The sequence below is a fragment of the Notolepis coatsorum genome (assembly GCF_963971535.1).
Source record: "Notolepis coatsorum genome assembly, chromosome: 4".
Classification (NCBI taxonomy): Eukaryota; Metazoa; Chordata; class Actinopteri; order Aulopiformes; family Paralepididae; genus Notolepis; species Notolepis coatsorum.
Genome location: NC_140168.1, coordinates 50,077,159 through 50,091,834, shown reverse-complemented (window position 1 = coordinate 50,091,834; position 14,676 = coordinate 50,077,159). Strand labels below are relative to the sequence as shown.

The following is a 14,676-nucleotide window of genomic DNA, read 5'->3' as shown; positions in this document are numbered from 1 at the left end:
TACACTATTACACTATTACACACTATTACACTATTACACACTATTACACTATTACACACTATTACACTATTACACACTATTACACTATTACACTATTACACACTATTACACTATTACACACTATTACACTATTACACACTATTACACTATTACACTATTACACACTATTACACTATTACACTATTACACACTATTACACTATTAGACACTATTACACTATTACACACTATTACACTATTACACTATTACACACTATTACACACTATTACACTATTACATACTATTACACTATTACACTATTACACACTATTACACTATTACACACTATTACACTATTACACAATATTACACTATTACACACTATTACACTATTACACTATTACACACTATTACACACTATTACACTATTACACACTATTACACTATTACACACTATTACACTATTACACTATTACACACTATTACACTATTACACACTATTACACTATTACACCGAGTACAATGGCACAATCCGCAAGTCTCTACGACAAACGGTTCAAGAGATACACTGAGGGGGTGTGGCCTAAGGGGGCGTGGTCTAAGGATCGGGGGAGTGGTCAACATCGACCAATGAAAGGTGGTCAACATCGACCAATGGCACAATCCCCAAGTCTCTACGACAAACGGTTCAAGAGTTACACTGAGGGGGTGTGGCCTAAGGGGGCGTGGTCTAAGGATCGGGGGAGTGGTCAACATCGACCAATGAAAGGTGGTCAACAGGGGGAGTGGTCAACATCGACCAATGAAAGGTGGTCAACATCGACCAATGGCACAATCCGCAAGTCTCTACGACAAACGGTTCAAGATATACACTGAGGGGGTGTGGCCTAAGGGGGCGTGGTCTAAGGATCGGGGGAGTGGTCAACATCGACCAATGAAAGGTGGTCAACATGGACCAATGAAAAATGAAAGAGGATATCCCTACTGAGTACAATGACACAACCCACAAGACAGAGGGCGCTGTCAGCAATTCAGTACTGCAACACAGTGATGGCCAATGATGGGTTAAGTGGATGATGTCATTGGCAGCTCAGCCACGAGCCACACAGCTGAACCAATCATGAGTGAGCCATGAGCCACACAGGTGAAGCAATCACTATGACTTGCATATTTTCTATCCAATGCATTTCTATGGAGGCAGATGCATGACTGCATTGTCACATTGATTAAAAGAAAACTATAAGAGATGAAGCGTTGTGACGCGCACATGAGCACTACAACGAGTAGGCGAAGGGTTGTGCGCGATATTGTGACATTCGTGCGATATTGTGGCACTCCTTCGGCGATCGGAACAGAAGGCTAAAAAATAGTGTGAAAAATGTGATTTCTAGAGTGCGATTGCATGGCGGTCAATGGGGAGGAGAACCTTCAAACAAATGGTCGTCAGTTGAGATAGAAATGTCCAATTCCATTTATTTTTCTTTTGTGAGCGGGTTGACAGCCGTGTCATCGTTTTGATGTGTTTGTTTTATTTCTACGTCCAAAATTGAGATCACACTCGCAATTCACCCAAGGTAGGGGAAAAAAGATTATTTCAGCTGCTACACTCTAAATTGCAATGCATTCCCAATGGGACGGAAATTTTACCGTTTAAAGTCGATTCGTAGCCAGACGGTGCGGTGAAACTTTACGAGTTCGGAGACCGGTGTTGCCATAGGCAAGCCGCTCGTTTTGATACCTTTCACGTGTATGGGGCGCGAACGCTTACGTGTTGCAAAGTGTTTGCAAAATCGGTGGAATAAAGAATAATAATAACTAGACAATTCCGCGCGGGGGAAATTGTGAAAGTGTGGGTGACGCCTGTGCACCGCCGGCCAACGGGGGAGAGTGTCTCTCGCGAGTCTCTATGACAAACGGTTCAAAGGATACAAAAAGGGGGCGTGGCCTAAGGATCGGGGGAGTGGTCAACATAGACCAATCAAAGAGGATATCCCTACTGAGTGCAATGACACAACCCGCAACACTATTACACTATTACACAATATTACACACTATTACACTATTACACTATTACACACTATTACACTATTACACACTATTACACTATTACACACTATTACACTATTAGACACTATTACACTATTACACACTATTACACTATTACACTATTACACATTATTACACACTATTACACTATTACACACTATTACACTATTACACACTATTACACTATTACACACTATTACACTATTAGACACTATTACACTATTACACACTATTACACTATTACACTATTACACATTATTACACACTATTACACTATTACACACTATTACACTATTACACACTATTACACTATTACACTATTACACACTATTACACACTATTACACTATTACACTATTACACACTATTACACACTATTACACTATTACACACTATTACACTATTACACACTATTACACTATTACACTATTACACACTATTACACTATTACACACTATTACACTATTACACTATTACACTATTACACACTATTACACTATTACACTATTACACACTATTACACTATTACACTATTACACACTATTACACTATTACACACTATTACACTATTACACACTATTACACTATTACACTATTACACACTATTACACTATTACACACTATTACACTATTACACACTATTACACTATTACACACTATTACACTATTACACACTATTACACTATTAGACACTATTACACTATTACACACTATTACACTATTACACTATTACACACTATTACACTATTACACACTATTACACTATTACACTATTACACACTATTACACTATTACACACTATTACACTATTACACACTATTACACTATTACACTATTACACACTATTACACTATTACACACTATTACACTATTACACACTATTACACTATTACACTATTACACACTATTACACTATTACACTATTACACACTATTACACTATTACACACTATTACACTATTACACTATTACACACTACACTATTACACTATTACACTATTACACACTATTACACTATTACACACTATTACACTATTACACACTATTACACTATTACACACTATTACACTATTACACACTATTACACTATTACACTATCACACTATTACACTATTACACACTATTACAATATTACACTATTACACACTATTACACTATTACACACTATTACACTATTACACTATTACACTATTACACACTATTACACTATTACACACTATTACACTATTACACTATTACACTATTACACTATTAGACACTATTACACTATTACACACTATTACACTATTACACTATTACACACTATTACACTATTACACTATTACACTATTACACTATTACACACTATTACACTATTACACACTATTACACTATTACACTATTACACAATATTACACTATTACACACTATTACACTATTACACTATTACACACTATTACACACTATTACACTATTACACACTATTACACACTATTACACTATTACACACTATTACACTATTACACACTATTACACTATTACACACTATTACACTATTACACACTATTACACTATTAGACACTATTACACTATTACACACTATTACACTATTACACTATTACACATTATTACACACTATTACACTATTACACACTATTACACTATTACACACTATTACACTATTACACTATTACACACTATTACACTATTACACACTATTACACTATTACACTATTACACTATTACACTATTACACTATTACACACTATTACACTATTACACTATTACACACTATTACACAATATTACACTATTACACTATTACACTATTACACACTATTACACTATTACACACTATTACACTATTACACTATTACACAATATTACACTATTACACACTATTACACTATTACACTATTACACACTATTACACACTATTACACTATTACACACTATTACACACTATTACACTATTACACACTATTACACTATTACACACTATTACACTATTACACACTATTACACTATTACACACTATTACACTATTAGACACTATTACACTATTACACACTATTACACTATTACACTATTACACATTATTACACACTATTACACTATTACACACTATTACACTATTACACACTATTACACTATTACACTATTACACACTATTACACTATTACACACTATTACACTATTACACTATTACACACTATTACACACTATTACACTATTAGACACTATTACACTATTACACACTATTACACTATTACACTATTACACACTATTACACTATTACACACTATTACACTATTACACTATTACACACTATTACACTATTACACTATTACACTATTACACACTATTACACTATTACACTATTACACACTATTACACTATTACACACTATTACACTATTACACACTATTACACTATTACACTATTACACACTATTACACTATTACAATATTACACACTATTACACTATTACACACTATTACACTATTACACTATTACACACTATTACACTATTAGACACTATTACACTATTACACACTATTACACTATTACACTATTACACACTATTACACTATTACACACTATTACACTATTACACACTATTACACTATTACACACTATTACACTATTACACACTATTACACTATTACACACTATTACACTATTACACTATTACACACTATTACACTATTACACTATTACACACTATTACACTATTACACACTATTACACTATTACACACTATTACACTATTACACACTATTACACTATTACACTATTACACACTACACTATTACACACTATTACACTATTACACACTATTACACTATTACACACTATTACACTATTACACACTATTACACTATTACACTATTACACACTAGTACACTATTACACACTATTACACTATTACACACTATTACACTATTACACACTATTACACTATTACACTATTACACACTATTACACTATTACACTATTACACACTATTACACTATTACACACTATTACACTATTACACACTATTACAATATTACACTATTACACACTATTACACTATTACACACTATTACACTATTACACTATTACACACTATTACACTATTACACACTATTACACTATTACACTATTACACTATTACACACTATTACACTATTAGACACTATTACACTATTACACACTATTACACTATTACACTATTACACACTATTACACAATATTACACTATTACACACTATTACACACTATTACACTATTACACACTATTACACTATTACACTATTACACAATATTACACTATTACACACTATTACACTATTACACTATTACACACTATTACACACTATTACACTATTACACACTATTACACACTATTACACTATTACACACTATTACACTATTACACTATTACACACTATTACACTATTACACACTATTACACTATTACACCGAGTACAATGGCACAATCCGCAAGTCTCTACGACAAACGGTTCAAGAGATACACTGAGGGGGTGTGGCCTAAGGGGGCGTGGTCTAAGGATCGGGGGAGTGGTCAACATCGACCAATGAAAGGTGGTCAACATGGACCAATGAAAAATGAAAGAGGATATCCCTACTGAGTACAATGACACAACCCACAAGACAGAGGGCGCTGTCAGCAATTCAGTAGTGCAACACAGTGATGGCCAATGATGGGTTAAGTGGATGATGTCATTGGCAGCTCAGCCACGAGCCACACAGCTGAACCAATCATGAGTGAGCCATGAGCCACACAGGTGAAGCAATCACTATGACTTGCATATTTTCTATCCAATGCATTTGTATGGAGGCAGATGCATGACTGCATTGTCACATTGATTAAAAGAAAACTATAAGAGATGAAGCGTTGTGACGCGCACATGAGCACTACAACGAGTAGGCGAAGGGTTGTGCGCGATATTGTGACATTCGTGCAATATTGTGGCACTCCTTCGGCGATCGGAACAGAAGGCTAAAAAATAGTGTGAAAAATGTGATTTCTAGAGTGCGATTGCATGGCGGTCAATGGGGAGGAGAACCTTCAAACAAATGGTCGTCAGTTGAGATAGAAATGTCCAATTCCATTTATTTTTCTTTTGTGAGCGGGATGACAGCCGTGTCATCGTTTTGATGTGTTTGTTTTATTTCTACGTCCAAAATTGAGATCACACTCGCAATTCACCCAAGGTAGGGGGAAAAAGATTATTTCAGCTGCTACACTCTAAAATGCAATGCATTCCCAATGGGACCGATATTTTACCGTTTAAAGTCGATTCGTAGCCAGACGGTGCGGTGAAACTTTACGAGATCGGAGACCGGTGTTGCCATAGGCAAGCCGCTCGTTTTGATACCTTTCACGTGTATGGGGCGCGAACGCTTACGTGTTGCAAAGTGTTTGCAAAATCGGTGGAATAAAGAATAATAAATAAATAAAAAGAGTATGGATATGTATAGTGTGGGTGGCAACCTGGCTTCGCCAGGTCACCCACACTAACTAGACAATTCCGCGCGGGGGAAATTGTGAAAGTGTGGGTGACGCCTGTGCACCGCCGGCCAACGGGGGAGAGGGTCTCTCGCGAGTCTCTATGACAAACGGTTCAAAGGATACAAAAAGGGGGCGCGGCTTAAGGATCAGGGGAGTGGTCAACATAGACCAATCAAAGAGGATATCCCTACTGAGTGCAATGACACAACCCGCAACACTATTACACTATTACACTATTACACAATATTACACTATTACACACTATTACACACTATTACACTATTACACACTATTACACACTATTACACTATTACACACTATTACACACTATTACACTATTACACACTCTTACACACTATTACACACTATTACACACGATTACACTATTACACACTATTACACACTATTACACTATTACACACTATTACACACTATTACACTATTACACTATTACACACTATTACACACTATTACACTATTACACACTATTACACACTATTACACATTATTACACTATTACACTATTACACACTATTACACACTATTACACTATTACACACTATTACACACTATTACACTATTACACACTATTACACACTATTACACACTATTACACACTATTACACTATTACACACTATTACACTATTACACACTATTACACTATTACACACTATTACACTATTACACTATTACACACTATTACACTATTACACACTATTACACTATTACACTATTACACACTATTACACTATTACACTATTACACACTATTACACTATTACACACTATTACACTATTACACACTATTACACTATTACACTATTACACACTATTACACTATTACACTATTACACACTATTACACTATTACACACTATTACACTATTACACACTATTACACTATTACACACTATTACACTATTACACTATTACACACTATTACACACTATTACACTATTACACACTATTACACTATTACACTATTACACACTATTACACACTATTACACTATTACACTATTACACTATTACACTATTACACACTATTACACTATTACACTATTACACACTATTACACTATTACACTATTACACACTATTACACTACTACACACTATTACACTATTACACACTCTTACACAGTATTACACTATTACACACTATTACACTATTATTACACTATTACACACTATTACACTATTACACACTATTACACTATTACACAATATTACACTATTACACACTATTACACACTATTACACTATTACACTATTACACAATTACACTATTACACACTATTACACACTATTACACTATTACACACTATTACACTATTACACTATTACACACTATTACACACTATTTATTACACTATTACACACTATTACACTATTACACTATTACACACTATTACACTATTACACACTATTACACTATTACACACTATTACACTATTACACAATATTACACTATTACACACTATTACACTATTACACACTATTACACTATTACACTATTACACTATTACACACTATTACACTATTACACTATTACACACTATTACACACTATTACACTATTACACTATTACACACTATTACACTATTACACACTATTACACTATTACACTATTACACAATATTACACTATTACACTATTACACACTATTACACTATTACACACTATTACACTATTACACACTATTACACTATTACACTATTACACACTATTACACACTATTTATTACACTATTACACACTATTACACTATTACACACTATTACACTATTACACACTATTACACTATTACACACTATTACACTATTACACACTATTACACTATTACACTATTACACACTATTACACACTATTACACTATTACACTATTACACACTATTACACACTATTACACTATTACACACTATTACACTATTACACACTATTACACTATTACACTATTACACACTATTACACTATTACACTATTACACACTATTACACTATTACACACTATTACACTATTACACACTATTACACTATTACACACTATTGCACTATTACACACTATTACACTATTACACTATTACACACTATTACACTATTACACACTATTACACTATTACACCGAGTACAATGGCACAATCCGCAAGTCTCTACGACAAACGGTTCAAGAGATACACTGATGGGGTGTGGCCTAAGGGGGCGTGGTCTAAGGATCGGGGGAGTGGTCAACATCGACCAATGAAAGGTGGTCAACATCGACCAATGGCACAATCCCCAAGTCTCTACGACAAACGGTTCAAGAGATACACTGAGGGGGTGTGGCCTAAGGGGGCGTGGTCTAAGGATCGGGGGAGTGGTCAACATCGACCAATGAAAGGTGGTCAACAGGGGGAGTGGTCAACATCGACCAATGAAAGGTGGTCAACATCGACCAATGGCACAATCCGCAAGTCTCTACGACAAACGGTTCAAGAGATACACTGAGGGGGTGTGGCCTAAGGGGGCGTGGTCTAAGGATCGGGGGAGTGGTCAACATCGACCAATGAAAGGTGGTCAACATGGACCAATGAAAAATGAAAGAGGATATCCCTACTGAGTACAATGACACAACCCACAAGACAGAGGGCGCTGTCAGCAATTCAGTACTGCAACACAGTGATGGCCAATGATGGGTTAAGTGGATGATGTCATTGGCAGCTCAGCCACGAGCCACACAGCTGAACCAATCATGAGTGAGCCATGAGCCACACAGGTGAAGCAATCACTATGACTTGCATATTTTCTATCCAATGCATTTGTATGGAGGCAGATGCATGACTGCATTGTCACATTGATTAAAAGAAAACTATAAGAGATGAAGCGTTGTGACGCGCACATGAGCACTACAACGAGTAGGCGAAGGGTTGTGCGCGATATTGTGACATTCGTGCAATATTGTGGCACTCCTTCGGCGATCGGAACAGAAGGCTAAAAAATAGTGTGAAAAATGTGATTTCTAGAGTGCGATTGCATGGCGGTCAATGGGGAGGAGAACCTTCAAACAAATGGTCGTCAGTTGAGATAGAAATGTCCAATTCCATTTATTTTTCTTTTGTGAGCGGGATGACAGCCGTGTCATCGTTTTGATGTGTTTGTTTTATTTCTACGTCCAAAATTGAGATCACACTCGCAATTCACCCAAGGTAGGGGGAAAAAGATTATTTCAGCTGCTACACTCTAAAATGCAATGCATTCCCAATGGGACCGATATTTTACCGTTTAAAGTCGATTCGTAGCCAGACGGTGCGGTGAAACTTTACGAGATCGGAGACCGGTGTTGCCATAGGCAAGCCGCTCGTTTTGATACCTTTCACGTGTATGGGGCGCGAACGCTTACGTGTTGCAAAGTGTTTGCAAAATCGGTGGAATAAAGAATAATAATAAAAAGAGTATGGATATGTATAGTGTGGGTGGCAACCTGGCTTCGCCAGGTCACCCACACTAATAAAAAGAGTATGGATATGTATAGTGTGGGTGGCAACCTGGCTTCGCCAGGTCACCCACACTAATAAAAAGAGTATGGATATGTATAGTGTGGGTGGCAACCTGGCTTCGCCAGGTCACCCACACTAATAAAAAGAGTATGGATATGTATAGTGTGGGTGGCAACCTGGCTTCGCCAGGTCACCCACACTAAAGAGTATGGATATGTATAGTGTGGGTGGCAACCTGGCTTCGCCAGGTCACCCACACTAATTAGAATTCTTAGTCGACTCAACTAAAAAAATTCTTAGTCAACTAATAACCATAGGATTTGATTTCATCTACAAATCTATACAATGTTGGGGTTTCCAAATGTAATAATACAGAAGGAACTATTTAATCTTGTGGTTACCAAAAGTGCTATCATACTTTTTTATTTTAGAAAATATCTAATTCAGCATAGAACTAACTATAGAATTACCCCCCCCCCCCCCCCCGGATAATAGAGTTATCTTATCTTATCTATACCCCTACCTGCATCGGAGGTGGTCGGTTCATGGTCTTACGAGCCCGGTGGATCTTTGGTGGGGCATTGGGGGTGGCTGAAGAAGAGGAGGAGGAAGATGAAGAGGAGGAGGGAGGTGCAGGGGGCAGGAGAGATTTACTGCTGCCAGGCCCTGAAACACTCATCTTGGCTCTGCCAGGAGAGGACGCTGAGGAGGAGGTGGAGGAAGAGAGCAAAGAAGAGCACATCGATGCAACAGTCTTTGGTGCGTGTCCTGTGAGGGAGACATAGGCATTAAATGAGGACCATGTTTGAGAGAGAGAGAGAATAGAGAATAAAACACAGAGTCATACACTCTAGAATCTAGATGGCCACCTATTCATCTACCAGACCTTATATGGCTATCAACTGGTACTGAATGGGATACAATCTTACCTGCCACAGCCTTGCCTGGCGGGGAGGAAGGGGCAGGCCGCCTCTCGCTCTCCTCTCCCACTTTGGAGCAGTCTTTCCCCGACGGTTGAAAGAGCGAGGAGGATAACATCCCACCCATGGGCTCCGTCTCCTTGGAAATCACGGATGCGGCGGAGCCAACATTACCTAGGAAATGGTGGGAACTCTCAATCATTATTGAGCAGCTAGTCGCACAGACAGGCAGGCGTACATGCATATACACGACTACACATAAGAGACAGCATCCAACTCAGTCCACCTCCATACATCCTTAGTAATAATCAGTCAAATGGTATGGAGTCTACTCTATTAATAAGTTGTAAACATACCTTCCTTCACTTGACTTGGGCCAGCTATTGATTCTGGCTCAACTTCCAATAGTTTTCCTTCGGGTGGCTCCTGGTAGACATAACAAACATTTATCAGGCTGCATCAGTAAACCTGTCAAACATTCACCCATCCCAAGTAAGTAAAGGCTCCGTGGTATACGGGGATATGGTTGAAAATGAGCAGGGAGGAGAATGGTCACTGCAGTTCACTTTCTTGCAAGAACACAGTCAGGACATTGCAGCAAACCATGGAACTATCACCAAACTGCTCATGCAAGAAGTGTGCAACACATCACTTAGGGTGTTATTAATCTGACGATGACTATAAGGCAGTTGGGGGGATCTCGTTTTCACTTCCCAGGGAGAACCAAAGCAAGTCTCCCTTTTTTTGTTCGGCCGCCGTTTAGCATCAAAGCAGTAAGGTTAGCTACTAGTTAACAGCTAGCTCGTTAGCTAACCGGTCAACAAGCTACAGCGACCATTCATTACAGCGAGTTACATCGTGATGCAGGCTGCCATTTGTGTGCTGCGTTCTTGTTGTTGTAATGTACATACATGGTTGATAAAATAGCCGTACATTCAAATTGCATGCCATCTCTTACGCCTTTAATCAGGTAACAGCTAGCTACCTTTGTCGTTCTCTCAGATACCGACATGTTTCCCAATGAGAATCGGCCTGTGTTCCGCCAGCAGCAGCAGCAGGAGTAACACTTCCTGTTGGGGGTTTTCAAAATAAAATTCTACATACCGTCTAAACTAAAGATTGAATGACGAATGAATGAAAACTTTATTTAACAGATTGCAGAATGGGTACAATACAGTACGGCTCAATACACACAATTATTAAGGGGATGCAGACCAGAGAAAGACGTTTGTCTTGTTTACATCAGGGTCCCCCATTTTCAATTCATAGTGACATTTATGACATACACAACATGAATGAATGAATGAATGAATGAATGAATGAATGAATGAATGAATGAATGAATGAATGAATGAATGAATGAATGAATGAAAACTTTATTAACAGATTGCAGAATGGGTACAGTGCAGTACAGCTCAATACATACAATTGTTAAGGGGATGCAGACCAGAGAAAGACTTTCGTCTTGTTTACACCAGGGTCCCCCATTTCCAATTCATCGTGAGTTCATACATGACATTAATGGCATAGGGACATACATGACATACAGGTATTTAGTACTGTTACATTTGTGACATATACGATCTTCAAATATATAGTACTGTTACCCAAAGATCCTGACAGAGTATATACATATGATGGGGAGGGGACTGTACATTAGGAGGGGGTGGGTGGGTGGGAGAGAAATATACATACGGTGGGGAGAGAATGTATACGGTGGGGATGAGACTGTACATTTGGAGGGGGTAAAGCACATACAAGTTATTCAAAAGCTATATTTTCCACATAAAAATAACCAACTAAGCCATAAAACGAACCTATGCAATACAAATTAAGTGTTTGTACAGTATGATAACGGTTATAAACGGTTTCATAAAGTACTTCTCGGTACCGGGGCGGCTACGTGGCGTAGTGGGCAAGGCGCTCGCCACGAAATCTGGAGACGCTGGGCTTGCCTGTTCGAGCCCAGCGCTCCACATTTGCTTTCAGTTTAGCTGGTCGTCCGTACTAATACACATTGGCCGTATTAGGGGGTGGGAAACTGATGGGTGGGGATCGGGCGTTGTGGACAGCGACTCCTACAGGTCGGTTGGTGCGCCTGCGCAGTAGAATCAGGAAGTGTCGGGGGCAGCGTGAGCCTCCCACGCGTTACTCCTCGCCACTGAGAGATCGAGCTGCGCAGGTGAAAAGATGCGACTGCTGTTACCTCAAGTACCGGAGGGGACTTGTGCTATGTATGACTTAGTCCACATTGCAGCCGGCTTGTGGGAGGCAAGAAACAGCGTTCGTGACAGGGGAGGGTTGAATTGGATGATACGAAATTGGGATGGGAGAAATATAAAAAAAATGGGAGAAAAAGTGGATCCAAAAAAAAAGTACTTCTCGGTACCAAAATGGATAAATACTGTTATTATTATACTGTTATTATATTGGGGTGCACAGGTTATAAATATTGGAGACTGTTGTCTACTTGCGCCATGTCAGCATGAAACGTATATCACACCGTCCAGGAAGACCACAGCTTTCATTAGATAGATACCTCTATCTAAGCAAAAGCTGTGTCCAAGCAATTATTGCTGGCTTTTATAGCCACTCATTATAGTACACGAAAAGTGGCATTTTCAGAATATTACTGTAACACTATATAGGTCTACTTGTGCCATGTCAGCATGAAAACTATGTCACACGCTTCTGGAAAAGACCATCATTTTCATTAGATACCTCATGCTAAACAGTGGCAGAACAAAAAGGCAATTGCTCAGACACAGCTTTTGCTTAGATAAGGGTATGGGGTTGACTTGAAGATAGAATCTGTATATAGGAGGGGCTGTACATATAAGCATTGTGTTATTATTATCGATAGAGCATACATATGTCTCCCCTGTCATTGTGTTATTATAATATATAGAGTAACATTATGTGTCACGATCGGAGCTCGAGTCTGCCAGATGAGGAGCAATCAGCGCGGCTGCAAGAGATCACCTCATCAAGCGTTCCCTACTTCAACTGGCAGATCCCGTCATCCGACGTCGCAGTGTTAAACTGCCTACCGAGGTACGACGACGCTACCTGAAGACCAGCTGTAACTACCCCTGTTTATGCTTTCCCTAACCTTCTGTTTCTTGTGCCCCAGGACTTCGCTCCAGCGCCCTTCCACCCTGACGTCTCGAGCCAAGCAAAGAGGACTCCTGCTCGCTCTCAAGCGCAAGACCTGTGTCCTCTCTCTCTCACTGCCGACAGCTGCACTGAAGTGCACCTGCTCTCATTCTTCTCCCCCCCCAAGAACATTATAACCTCCGTGTTGTTCACATTCCTGTTTCACATTCCTGTTATACTCTGCTTGGTTGGGAAGAATAATTAAAGAACCCTAAAACCTCTCCATTCTCTCCTCCTGTGTTTTGCTATTGGGCTCCGCAAGAACCCCATCCTCACATTATGTCTCTCCTGTCATTGTGTTATTATTATCAATAAAGTATATATGTCTCACCTGTCAGTGTTATTATTATTGATAAATAACATATGTCTCACCTGTCATTGTGTTATTATTATTGATATCGTAAAATATGTCTCACCTCACCTGTCATTGTGTTATTATTATTGCTATGGTATAGAATAGAATAGAATAGAATGGAATAGAAGAATAGAATAGAATAGAATAGAATAGAATAAGTACTTTATTTATCCCGAGGGAAATTCAGCACCACAGATCGGTCACAATGAATATTCAGTTAGTCAAAAGTCAAAAATAAGAATAGGAATAAGA

The 14,676-nt window shown here is 38.2% G+C and overlaps 1 protein-coding gene across 6 annotated transcripts in view; it reads right to left on the bottom strand.

Moving 5' to 3' along the window:
• The window catches only part of ehmt2 (euchromatic histone-lysine N-methyltransferase 2), a 58,393-nt gene extending 46,440 nt beyond the window's left edge, over window positions 1-11,953 (bottom strand). For all 6 annotated transcript variants that reach the window (XR_014619606.1, XM_084313240.1, XM_084313242.1 and 3 more), the window contains exons 1-4: window positions 11,899-11,953; window positions 11,270-11,339; window positions 10,923-11,087; window positions 10,517-10,761 (exon numbers count right to left, since the gene is read on the bottom strand). Coding sequence is in view for 5 of the 6 variants with exons in the window: in XM_084313240.1 (XP_084169366.1) it covers window positions 10,517-10,761; window positions 10,923-11,087; window positions 11,270-11,339; window positions 11,899-11,925 (507 nt within the window). In the remaining variant the exon portion in view is untranslated. The remainder of the gene's footprint in view (window positions 1-10,516; window positions 10,762-10,922; window positions 11,088-11,269; window positions 11,340-11,898) is intronic.
• Between the last annotated feature and the right edge of the window lie 2,723 nt (window positions 11,954-14,676).